The sequence below is a fragment of the Manis javanica genome, chromosome 8, assembly GCF_040802235.1.
Source record: "Manis javanica isolate MJ-LG chromosome 8, MJ_LKY, whole genome shotgun sequence".
NCBI classification, from domain to species: domain Eukaryota; kingdom Metazoa; phylum Chordata; class Mammalia; order Pholidota; family Manidae; genus Manis; species Manis javanica.
Genome location: NC_133163.1, coordinates 31,698,667 through 31,711,332, shown reverse-complemented (window position 1 = coordinate 31,711,332; position 12,666 = coordinate 31,698,667). Strand labels below are relative to the sequence as shown.

General features: G+C 47.3%; 1 protein-coding gene across 2 annotated transcripts in view; it reads left to right on the top strand.

Moving 5' to 3' along the window:
- Window positions 1–12,666, top strand: part of GALNT16 (polypeptide N-acetylgalactosaminyltransferase 16) — an 82,510-nt gene that overhangs the window by 43,792 nt on the left and 26,052 nt on the right. For both annotated transcript variants that reach the window (XM_073242218.1, XM_017651630.3), the window contains exon 3: window positions 9,641–9,798. In XM_073242218.1, coding sequence (XP_073098319.1) covers window positions 9,641–9,798 — 158 coding nt within the window. The remainder of the gene's footprint in view (window positions 1–9,640; window positions 9,799–12,666) is intronic.

Here is a 12,666-nt window from a genome sequence, read left to right as displayed (position 1 = left end):
TTCTTCCCTAAAAGCCATCTATTCTCCCCTGAGAGACCTATGTCCCTATCCTCCTTCCCTATTAAGTGCTATGTAATCTTTAAAAAAAGTAATCCATTTTCCCAGGTATCACCCATTATACATGTGGTATACATGACAATAAACTTCGTTTTGTGTTTCATTTGCTATTCTTGTGATTTATAAGAATATATATTTGGTCTTTGTTCTTGGTTCCTGGCTCACAGCGCCCCAAACATTTGGAATTTCCTGAGTGGTAAGAGTAATGGGAGCGTCTTTTGTTATAATATTGGGTCTCTTGTCCTCAGTCATGCTAGTGAGATGACTTTTGGATACAGGCTGGTTGCCAAGGGAACCAACTGTGAATAGAGGGGTGGAAGTCTCAGTACCCCGTCCCTAGTCCCACCACCCCCACCCTCTCCAATTTCCAGGGAGGGGAAAAGGGCTGGAGGTTGAATCAAGCACCACTGGACAATGAGTTAATTGATCATGTCTATGTAATGAAGCCTCTTAGAAACTCAAAAGGAGGGGGTCCAGAGAGCAGTCAGGTTGGGAGACCAGAAAACTTCCATGTGCCACCATGCTGGGCCCCAAACTCTTTGAGCACAGAAGCTCTTTGTTGGGCACCTTGCCCTATTTATCTGTTGATCCAGCTGTTAATTCCTGTCCTTCAATATCCTTTGTAATAAACTGGTAGTCTGGTGAGTTCTGTGAGCTGCTCTATCAAATTAATCAAACCCAAGGATGGGGTTAGTAGAACATCTGATTTTTATCTAGTTGGTCTGGAACACTGGTAACAACCTGGGCTTGTGACTGGCATCTGAAGTAGAGGTCTGTCTTGTGGGACTGAGCCCTCAACTTGTGGGCTCTGCTGCTGTCTTCAGGCAGATAGTGTCAGAGCTGAGTTGAGTTGTAGGACACCCAGCTAGTGTCTAAGAATTGCTTGTAGGTGCTGTAGAGACAACCCTGCTACATGTTGGAATTGGGTTCCAGAAGCTTCTAACTTTTACTACAGCAATTTCAGCCAAGAACTCAGAAGGGTAAAGGGAAATTATTTTTCCTCCCTTACAACTTCCTTAACCTCCTTTCCAGGAGTAACTTGTTCCTGCTTGGCACTTCTGCCCCCAAATGGTACAGCTGAGCAAGGGCTTGCTTTCTTCCATTTATTTACACCTGAGATTCACTCTGAAGTTGATACTGTTTATTATTTATTATACTAATTAGTCCAACTCTTTCATCTTAGGTAGAGAAGAATTAAGATTTATCTGATTTTTTTAAAAAAAATTTTATTGTAAAAGAATAAATACTCACAAAAATCCAGACTTTATTATAAAGGTCTTCCAGCCTATTCCTCTGCCACTTTCTAGAAGTGATCACTGTTTAGCAGTTTCCCGTGTATTTTTCTAGATATATCTATACATTTACATATGCATTTATTTATGAACTGTTTATACACACAATATGCTTATATAACATTTCTTCTAATATTTGTTTAGAATTCTACTGTAAGTATAAACTTATTTAATCAGTCCTATACTGATGGGCATTTAAGTTATTTTCAACATTTCACATAAATACTACTGTAATTAAGACACCTGTACATTTTACATACTCATGGAATTTAATTACAGTTAAAGTTAATGCCTAGAAGTGTAAGGTGAGCATATAATCAATCACTTAAACTAAGACAAATTTTACTTTAGAGTGGCTCCTGGGACTGTCTCAGGAAAACGAGATATATTTTAACTGAAAATAGAACATCTACTGAGTCAAAAAGTAGTATTTAAAATGCTGCTATTGTCAGTCTCAGTCATAACAATTTATATCCCACCAACACATAGAAGGGCTCCTATTTCTTCAAAATTCAAAACACTGAGCATTATATTAATATTCTTGAATTTGCCAAATTAGCAAGAAATTATATCTTGTTTTAATTTGCATTTATTTAAAAGTGAATGAAGTTGAACATCTTTAATTTATTGGTCATTTGTATTTTGTTTCTATGAACTACTTGTTCATATCCTTTATGTCTATATTTCTTTTCAATTATTGGTCCTTTTCTTAGTGATTTGTAAGAGCTCTTTGTATATGAAAGAAGTTAGTCCTTTGTTTGGCATCCTATATTCAGCTAAATTTTTTTTCCAGTATGACTTAACTTCATGGTGTTTTTAGCCTTATAGAAATTTTAAGCCTTTATGTAGTTTTAAAATGATATTTAGATTTTATGTCCAAGATTGCAAAAAACAAGAACAAAAAGTAAGCATTTTTTTCTTTATTCTTTTTAGTTTTCTTTTTTAAATTTAAATTTTTGAGCCACCTAGAATTTATTTTGGTTTAAGAAATCAATTCAGCTTTGTTTCCACATTGTCTAATCCTAACATCATTCACTGAATAGCACATCTCTCCCTTCCCTCTGCTTTTTGAAATGCAACTGTATATTTTATGTCCATCCTCCTTATGTACTTGGGTCTATTTCTGACCTCTCAACTTTCTTCTATTGATCTGTTTGGCTTTATACGAGTATCTTGCTGTATAAAGTCTGTAGTCTATAATATGTCTTAATATCTGTTAGTTCTATTTCCCTATCTTTAATTTTTTTTCAGGTTTTCCCTGATTGTTCACTCATGTTTAAACTCTTCAAACCTCACCGCCAACCCCACTCAATACAGTAGTTATTTAATCAGAATTGGACAGATTTTGTCGATTAAATTGGGGCAGTATATATCTTTATATCACTGAGTCTTTTTCAAGAACAAGCTAGGTTTTCCCTTTAAGGTTCTGTTTAACTATAGGAAAGCCAGCAAGGAAAATACAGATGAACATATCCAATGAGTGATTTATTTAGATTACACTACAGTGCATGACATAGTCATTGGGCTGTTGCTCATTAACAATGTGTATAGTTCGGTGAATGGTGTAAAGCCGTAGTGAATTCGGGGCATCACACCACATTTCTATTTATCCCAGCAGTGATCAATTTGTTCTGTTATCTCACTGAATAAATTTGTGTCTTTAGCAAATCCTAGAAGTAACCAAAATGGCTCTATCCATTAAAAAATATAAGGATCATCCTGTTTCCAGATTTTATGGCCACAGTGTATACTGTACCTGGATCAAATACTGGATTGTGGGGAGAGGTGACTGTTGAGGGGGCAAGTTGTACCTGCCCCAGCAGTGGCCCTTAAAGAAAGTCACACCTGAGGCAGACTGTTTTTTCCTGCATCCCCTTACCCACCTTGTTTTTCTTGTTGCCTAATCTGATTTTCAAAATCTGCCTTTGTAATGCTCTCTTCTATTCATGGGTATAACCTAATTGTTTATATTAGTCATGAACCATAGTTAGGGTACCTCTAAAGTTGACCCTCAATGCTGATCATATACTGCATTAGCCACTAGTCTAATATAGCTTTTGGTTCTAGAAAGCGTTATAAACCAAGGAGCCCAGCTCAATATTGGGGCCTTGCTGAGTTTTAATAGGTTAAGTTTGAAGCTGGCCCAGTTGGTTCCTGTTTGCCAGCAAACAGGAGGGCTCTTGCCGTCCTTGGAATAAACAGTCACACTGTATGTGTTCTGTGTACTACATGGCCCATTATTGCTTTTATTTTTCCAACTAATATCTGACAGGTTCATGTTCAGAGGATCCTGAATATAAAACACCTGAGGTACAATGCTGACTTACAAACATTGACGTATTACACTCGCATGACTAGAGCAGAACCAGGTGGTGACCTGCATGTTATGCTGGCCAGGAGGGTGTTTGCTGGGGCCTGAGGAGTCCTGAGGTGGCCCTGTGTCAGCGGTTCTCCAGGCTCACTTCTTTCTCTCAGCCACAGAGTGTGGCAGTGTTGTTTGGGGGACTGGTACCATCAAGCAGACAAGAGCCTGAACAGGAATTTGCTCTGTCCCCACTTCTCTGTGACCGCAGCTGAAGGTCATCAGAACCCTGAGGGTGTCCCTGGCTGCCGGGGAAGACTGAGGAGGGCCCGGAAATTTGGTTACATGCAAGGAAATTTGGTTACGTGCTGTTTTGGTCTGAGTAATACAGACACTTGCATTTATCATTTTTTCCATGTCCTGTCTAGCCATAAGCAGAGAATTGTTTCCATGCCTGTGTCAGACCAAAAGATGACAGCACTAGGCAATTCCCCATCTAAGCCCCAAACTGGTGCTCTGAACCCTGAGCTCAGGAGGGAGGCAGCTCCAACCTGCTCTTGTCCGGGCCTGCTTTGTGTTCCCAGCATCAGAGGCCAGCTTGCTTTGGGGCTGAGGGACTTAGAATTGGAAGAGGGGGGTGTGTGCCAAGCACATCTGGGCCCAGGAGTAGTCTGAAGGCACAGAGAAAGCTTTGTGCTTAGGCTCTGCAGTCAGACAGCCTCAATTCCAGTCCCAGCCCAGCCACTCAGCAACTGTGTGACCTTGAGCATGTTATTTTACTTCTCTGGGCCTCAGTTTCTACCTCTGTAAAATGAGGATGAGAAGAGCACCTGTTTGACAGGATTACTTGAAGACAGAAATAAGCACCTAGCATAGCACCTGGCTCACAGTAGGTTCTCAATGAGCAGTCAGTATTTGCTCATTACTATAGAAGAGGCCTAATCTTTCTTCATATTCTATAGCAGCTGTGGCTGGGAGGGTAAGACAGGGTTCTGGTGCCCTTCACAGACCCAGGAATGCTCTGTTATAGCTGGGTAAACTGAAAAGCAGCTGGAAACTGAGCTATTACACCACATTGTCCCTAGCATGGACCACTTTCAGAATCCCTCCATCTCTAGATGGCTTCTGGGCCAGGAAGAGCGTGGGAAATGGGACCTGGGGAGTTTGATTGGACTGGAACCCCCCTGATCCTGAGCAGAGACTGTCTGGAACAGTAACCTTATTCCTTGTCCCAGCCTTGACTAGAGGACCCTGAGCTCAGATCCCTAAGGGAATGGGGAATGTTTCCCCTACTTTCTTGGTGAGACCACTAGTGTCATAAAGGTGTGCGGTCATCAGCGCCCCTGGAAAAGTCAGATCATGGTGGGAAACTTATCTGGAAGCCCAAGGTGGGCCTCCCAGGCAGTGCCTCCCTGAGCTCCATGGCAGGTAATTGAACTAGAGCCTCCTTGGCCTGTGGGCATAAAGTGTTGCAAGGTGGTGGTTTCTGTAGTAACCATAGAGGCTCCAGATGAGTTGCAGTTGGCTCCACTGCTGCTGAAGCTCGGGGTCAGCACAGAGAGAGGCCAGAAACCAGACTCATGGGGAAACCTCCTGGGAAGGGGGCCACGGGAGATGGCTTCTAAGGTCCCTTCTGGTTCTCAGTCCTCTGATTTCACCAGCCCATGACTGGCAGTCACTCACCATCCTGCGTCTGTGTAAAGCTATGGCTCAAACCTTCCCCTTTCTTTAGCACAATGAAACTTCTGGAGACTCCTAATGCTAGACTCCCACCTCCAGAGATTCTGACTTAATTGGCCTTGGGTGTTGGACTTGAGTATTGGGTGTTAGTCTCAGACATTGAGATTTTTAGATTTTTCCCAGATAAGTCTAAAGCATGGACAAGGTTGAGAACTGCTGATGAAAAGGCAGGTGAGCTAGTAATAATTAATCACTACAATTTATGTGCCAGATGCTGTGCACATTATCTACATCATCTATGTTTTTTACATCATCTCCTTTAATCTTCACAATAATCCCATTTTCTACATGAAGAAACATGCTTAGAAAGGGTAAGTGACTTTCCAAGGCCAGAGAGCAGTAAACACTGACGTTCTATCCCAGGGCCGTCAGATTCAAAGCCCAGGCTGGCGACTCTTGTAATAACTGTTTTTGAGGTTGTGTGGAAAGGAAGATGGGACACATCTGTGGCAGGCCTTGATACCCAAGGAGACCCTTGATATCCTACGTGAGGTACGCCTGTGCCCAGGCTGAGGTTCCTGGCCCAGTGCAGCCCCCAGCATCTTCTGATTGGCTAGAAGCACTGGTGGGCCAAGTGGGGTTGGCTACCTCCCCAGAACCCAGTGGCTTGTGGGAAGGCCCCCTGGGGCCCACCTTTTCATGCAGGAAAAGTGGACCTGCATGAAAAGCCCTGCACTCAGGGATGGTGGATCATGTGCTTAGTTTCCTAGCTGTAGTGATGAGTGGCAGTGTTTCAACTAGGGACACAGCATCAGATGAGATTTTGTTCCCAGAGGAGTGGGGACTGGTTGGGAGTCACATTTGTTCAACAGGTATTTTAGGTTTATAGCACACTCAGAAAAAAAGTCAGGAGCCATCCATAAAATAGGACCAGAGCCTTTATATTTGCAGTTTCATTGAAATTTAGTGACAGACAGACCCAGCAGGTACCTGTTTTACTGGCAGTAAAAGTAAATTGGACAGCAGGTATTTAAAAGGAGTTCAAGTTGTTTAAATCTAAAATGTAGGGTTATGTGTTATGACTTAAAAAAGAAAGTTTACAAGGCTTGGGGATTTGGGTTGAACTGTTTTTGATGGAAATGACATGGAAAATATTTTCCTTCCTTATTTTAAACCTTCCCCTTTGCTGTTTGTTTCCTAATTTTAGCAGTCAAGAAAAAATAAGCAAATCTAGCTGGAAAAAAACTGAAGCAAGTAAGACAAGCTTCAGAGTTTAATCAAAGTGTTGGACTGGAAATAAAACTCTCTGAGATGAGAAATAATTCTTCCCCTCTTATAGAGCAGAGTCATTATTTCAGCTTAAACAACTTCAGATGTGATTGACCTTATTGGACACGGAAGTGCTGGATTTGGCATTTCCCAAAAAGACAGACTGGGGAGGAGGCTGCTGCCTAACTGCCAGCCAAGAACCCTCATGAGCCAGGAACTGTTGGCAGGAGGCTGGAGGGCTGTGGGAGGCTCATCAGGCTGTCGCTCACCTCCCCCGCAGCCCTCCTTCCTCGCCATGGCAACTCATGGACCTCTGAAGCTGTGGCCCAGATTGAACCCCAACCCCAAAGCCTGAAGGCATCCCTGCCTGCGGGGAAAGCTGGGAGTGCCCCACCGGCTCTGGGCTCAGGTCATTGGGCTGCCCGTCAGGGAGCAGCCTGGTATCATGGAGTGGAGGGCTGCCACCTACAGTGTGTCATTGCCATAGGCGGCTCATTTGTTGGGTTTTGTTTTTGATTTTGCTTCTTACTTTTGGAGAATGGTTTCCTATTCATTGAAAGGACTAAAGGACTGACATCCCTGAACTTTTGGTTATTAAAGATAGCCAATGCAAACTGGTTTAAGCAAAACAAAACAAAACACAAAACCCCAAAAGGGTAGGTAGATAGATGATAGATAGATGATAGAGATAGATGATAGATAGATAGATAGATAGATAGATAGATAGATAGATAGATAGATAGATAGATAGATAGATAGATAGATAGATAGATGATAGAAAAAAACCTAAGGTGAATTTGGATTAGATATGACTGATTTCAGGGACCCTAAACAATATCATTAGAGATCCATCTCTTGTCTTTGATTGTTCCTTCTTGGCTTCATTCTCCAGGCAAGATTTCTTCATGTGGTGGACAAGAAGACGCTCATCTCCCAAGCTTAGCAGTGCAGATGAAGAGAGCTCATCTTACAGGAAACTCTCTGGAAGGACACTGATTTTTCCAGATTGAATCAAGTGACCATTCCCATCCAAATCCTGCAGTGATAAGATCAGCCTAGCCTGGGCCTTGTGCCCACCCTTCTGGTGGTAATGGAGGTGGTGGGACAGGGGGACAGTGACTAACAGCCCTTCCAGGAACATGTGAGTGGGAGGGAGATGACTGAGGCAGTCGTTGAAAACTCCACTGCCACCTCCTTGGTCCACCTCAGCCCCAACTGTGTTAAGTTGTGTGTGTGTGTGTGTGTGTGTGAGTGAGTGTGTGCATGCATGATTGTGATTGTGAGTGTGTGAGTGGGTACTGGATAAAGTTTGCTGAATAAAGGGATGAATGAGTGAATGAATGAATACCTAAATGTTGTCCCTGCTCTCAACTTATAACCAACTGGAGAGGAAACCACTGCAAACAAATTTTGACACATCAAGTGACTTCAGCAGCTCAGCCCTCACCTCCTCTGTGAGCCCTCCCTGACCACCATCTGCAGAGCTGTGGCCCCAGCCCCATCCTTTCATTTCTGTACTTCTGCCCTTCTTTATTCTTCCTCATAGCACTTAGCGCCATCTGATGCTCTATGCGTATTTTGCCTGTTTATCTCTTTGCTTCCAGCAACAAGAATATAAGTTTCACCAGGGCAGGGATTGTCAGTTTTGTTAAATGCTGGATCCCAAAGCCCAGAACAGGGTCTTGGTCATCGTAAGACTCAAAAGCAATGGCTAATGAGTACCTGAGTGATGAGCAGTCATGGCCTCAAGCATTGCCTTCCCTGCACACACGCACACACACACACACACACCACACACTCACACACGCACACATGCACTCACACATGCACTCCTGCCTGGGGAAGCTGGGGACCAGGTGCTCAGGGGAGCACTGAGGCCCCTGGGCTGTGGGTGTATGTTCCCCAGCATCAGCCAACACACTGGTCGCCTCTCCCACAGGTTCAGCTGCCTTCCTGGGCCCATCCTCTAGGGACTAGGCCTGTAACAGAGTCCTGCTGCGGGACTTTGTGCATAGACAATCTCACCTGCCTTCCTGCTGCTGCTGTGGGCCCACAGCTCCAGCCCGAGCTGCTGGTCAGGTGAAGCCCGGGACGCACTCACAGTTGATGATATTTCAAGATGCTCTGGGGAACACCCAGCCAACAGTTTGGTTCAAATAATGAGATGTCAGGATCCATCTATCCATCCATTCATCTCAGATGTGTCCTTCCCCAAGATCTTTCTTCAGGGGATTCTGGGAGCTCAGAGTAAGGTGTGGCTGAGAGAAGGGAGGCTGGGCTGTGGCATCTGTCATCCATCACTCCCCAGAGCTTAGCATTGGGGGGCCCAGTAGGTCTGACATGGGACTATTTCAGTGGCAAGCACAGGGTCCCAAGAACATGTGTCCTTGTTGCGTGTTTGCATTCTGGCAGTGTGGCATTAGCCTGTAAGGGCCTGCATGTCCTCACAGAGTCCTCTGTGCAGCCACTCCTCCAAGCCCTGGTGCATTACTGGTCAGGCATCTCCTATGTGCCTAGCCTCATGTCAGCCCTAGTTCACCCCTGGGAGGCTGTCAACCTGTGGGTTGCTTGTCAACTTGCAGCCTGGCTGGCAGTCCCCTCAGGACACCTCCTCTTGGGGTTCTGGTGTGTTCCAGGAGTCACGCTGTGTATGTCTAGCAAAGAGCATGGTTATGAATGTGAGCTTCAGAGTCAGAATGGGCAGTTTGAATCCAAAACCTGCGACTTAGTAGCTCAGACCTTGGGCTTTTTTTAAAAAGTAGACTTATTTTCTATAACAGTTTTAGGTGCACAAAAGAGTGGAAAGTACAGAGAGTTCCCATATTTGCCTGTCCCCGCACACATGGGTACTGGTTTTCACTTCTCGAGCCTCAGTTTCCTCATATGTACAGTGGGGGAAATGATGATCTCCTGCTCACAGAACTGGGGTGAAGAACAGACAAGGCAATGCACTTGGCCCCTGCCTGGCAGTAAGTGCTCACCACGCAGTGACTGCCATGCCTCCTGCTTGTGGTCCCTCTGATGCTGACCTTTGTTTCAGGTGACAGGAACGCCCTCCAAAGGCTTTGATGAGAAGGCCTACCTGGCGGCCAAGCAGCTGAAGGCCGGAGAGGACCCTTACAGGCAGCATGCCTTCAACCAGCTGGAGAGCGACAAGCTGAGCCCCGACAGGCCCGTCCGGGATACCCGCCACTACAGGTGCGGCCTCCATTGTGCCAGTGGAGGAAGAAAGGGGCGGAAAGGGCCAACACTAGTCAGCTTGTTGTCTGTCAGTCACCTGGATTTAAGAAATGGGCAAGATTTCCTCAGACTCAATCGAGTTATTGAGACATTCAAGCCCTCTCCTCAGTTGTTTTCATAACTCCTGAGATGCTGAGCAGGCCAAGGAGACCTCCCAGCCAGGGCCAAGGAGGCCCTCAGCACCTCAGTCCAGAGTCCCCTAGAGAACTGCCTGCCAGGGGACCCCAGGAAGCCCAAGGGTGAGCCAGGCTGGTGGTACCTGACAGGAGGAGGGGACCCCCAGCCCTGCCCGCACTGTGTAAATGGTGGAAGGCTGTGCCCTGCCCACTGGCATCTCTTCCCAACCTGCTGTCCCCACTTCCTCAGCAACTCCCAGAAGTGCTTCTCAGTCTTGCTCTCAGTTCTCCCAGCATGGTAGGTGAGAGACGCGCTACACCAAGATCCAGGCCGCCCTCCATGCTAATCCCAGCTCCAACTCCACTCAGTGCGAGTGACCGACCCTGGGGAAGTCAGCAGGCCCTTGCTGTGTCCTAGCTAGATTATGAGTTGCCACTCCAGTCTCCTCTTCCTGCCCTCACCTGTCTGAGCTCCTTACCCTGAAGTGTAAGCCACACCTCCACACCCCCAGCCTCAGCCTCTTCTCACCCAGACTTAATGCTGCCACAGTCCTCTGCTCCTCCTACCTCCCTCCTTGTCTACACAGGCTGTTTCCTGTGCCTGAACCCCCCTCCCCACTGCCATATTCAAAACACACACACCCTGAACTGCCCTCAGTGCCTTCTCCTCCAGAAAGGTTCCTTGCCAACCCTTGGGGGAGCCTCCTCTGTGCTCCACACAGACATCTAACAGGCCAGGGAGGGGCTGCTGGAGATGACCCACCTGTGTGCCTGCAGCTTTGAATGGCCCACATGGGCCGTGCTGGGCCCCACTATGTATTCAGTGCCCAGCTGCTCCTGTTTGGAGGGTAGGTGAGAATGACTCGTGTCATTGCTCTTCCTTCCCTAAGCAGCTGCTCTGTAGCATAAAAGATGCATGTGAGATGAGATTGCAGAACGGGTCCTGCTTCCAGCACCTTCTTGTCATTCAGGGAGGTGTGTCGGAAGTCCAGAGGGCTTGGCAGCCTGTGCAAGGTGAGACTGGTGTGAGGTTGGGGAGCCCCAAACTGTCCACACAGTCCTGTAACCCCAGCACTGTCAGCTTCCAGAAACCACTCATGCTACCAAATAGGGCAATAATCCCACTACCTGGGAAGAACCCTCCCCAAACATGCCAGGTCTAATGGCCAGTTGAGGCCAGGGACGTTCTTTCTCAATCAGTCCTAGGGCAGTCGCCCTCATATCTGCCTGTGCTGTGGGGCCTGCGAGGTTATATCCACACAGTTCCACTTGGAAACCTTTCACGGGCAGCCCTAGACCCCAGGCCGGGTGGTTCTGCTGACCCAGACTGGTGAATGGAGGGCTGGACTGGATCACCTCTGCCCTCCTACCCTCCCAGCCACCCTCTGAATGTTCTCAGGTGTTCACCGAGAAACTTAACCAGGGAATTCCTCTTGGGGCTATGCACGTTTGGAAACCAAGGTCTTCAAATCCAAGGCTGAGTGGGTTGGTGAGGCAGGCCTCTCCTCCCGCCCCAGCGCTGCTGCTGGCCCTCTCTGGAGCCCGAGGTAGATCAGGCTGTGGGTGCGTGCATGTGTGTTTGTATAGGGGGAACAAAGGAGGTGCTGGCTTTGGGGACAGGGCCTCACATGGAGGGGCCGGGGTGCTGGAGTGAGCCATGCTTTTCTCCTTGGCCTTCCAGGCTGCAGCTTCTGCTGGACCCCAAACTGTCAGCCTAGTTCCTGGTCCAGCCCTCAGTCTAGAGAGCCTCCTCAAGGGGAGCAAGGAGACCTAAGCCCCAGCATCACAGAAAACTCCCACCATCTCCAAACTCAAAACACAGGATAGGATAAACCTCTTCATAGGCTCTTGGCTCCTGGGAGCCAGAAAACTCCCCATCATCATTGATACAAATCTAAGGGAAACAGGGTGGAGACGGCTGGAGGGGCAGGTGGGGAGGAAGTCAAGTCCACCCTTCAAATGGGATGTGGGAGGTTAGCCATCTTCAGGTGGAGAATGGACATCCCTCTCCAATTCTGTCCCTCCTGATGGTCAGGGTTCAGGGGCAGAGACCTGGGTCCCTAGAGGTCAACACTGCATGGCCGGGAGCCCAGGGGGTGGCTGCTTGTCCCAGCACTCCCCATCTCAGCAGGCCAAGCCCACTCCCACCCCAAACCCCCATACCTCTGGGAGTACCCCTGGGGAAGCCTGCCTTCCCAGGCGCAGAGGTGAATTCCCCTCCTACTCTCCCGCAGCCCCTCTCAAGGAGAATCATTTTAAAGCCTCCCAGGATTTCTCCCATGGGGGGTCCCAGCTGATGGAACCCCTGCCTGTCTGACCCAGTCTGCTCTGTGGGGCAGGAAATGGGCCTGGGAATTGGCTGTAAGCTGTTGTCAGTGGAATGAGTGCTGGAATGAAAAAGCAGCCACTGTTGAAATAGTCAAAGAGCAATTGCAATAAAGATTGCTGTGAAAACCAGCTGCCTTCCCGCTGGCCCCAGGAGTACAAATGAACACATTCGCAGAAATGCAGAGACCACAGGGTGAAGGATGGCAGGAATGGATCATTTTAATTCCCTTTCCTGAGGAGTGGGGACCCAGTGACCCCAAAATGTGGTGTGGGGAGCACAGAGCTGCTGGGGGAGGGAGCAGGTGGCGGGGACTGGCTGTGGTGCCTTCTCAGAGGCTTCCTTTTGCCCGGGAATCCAGGAGGAGTGAGGCTGCTCCCCTGC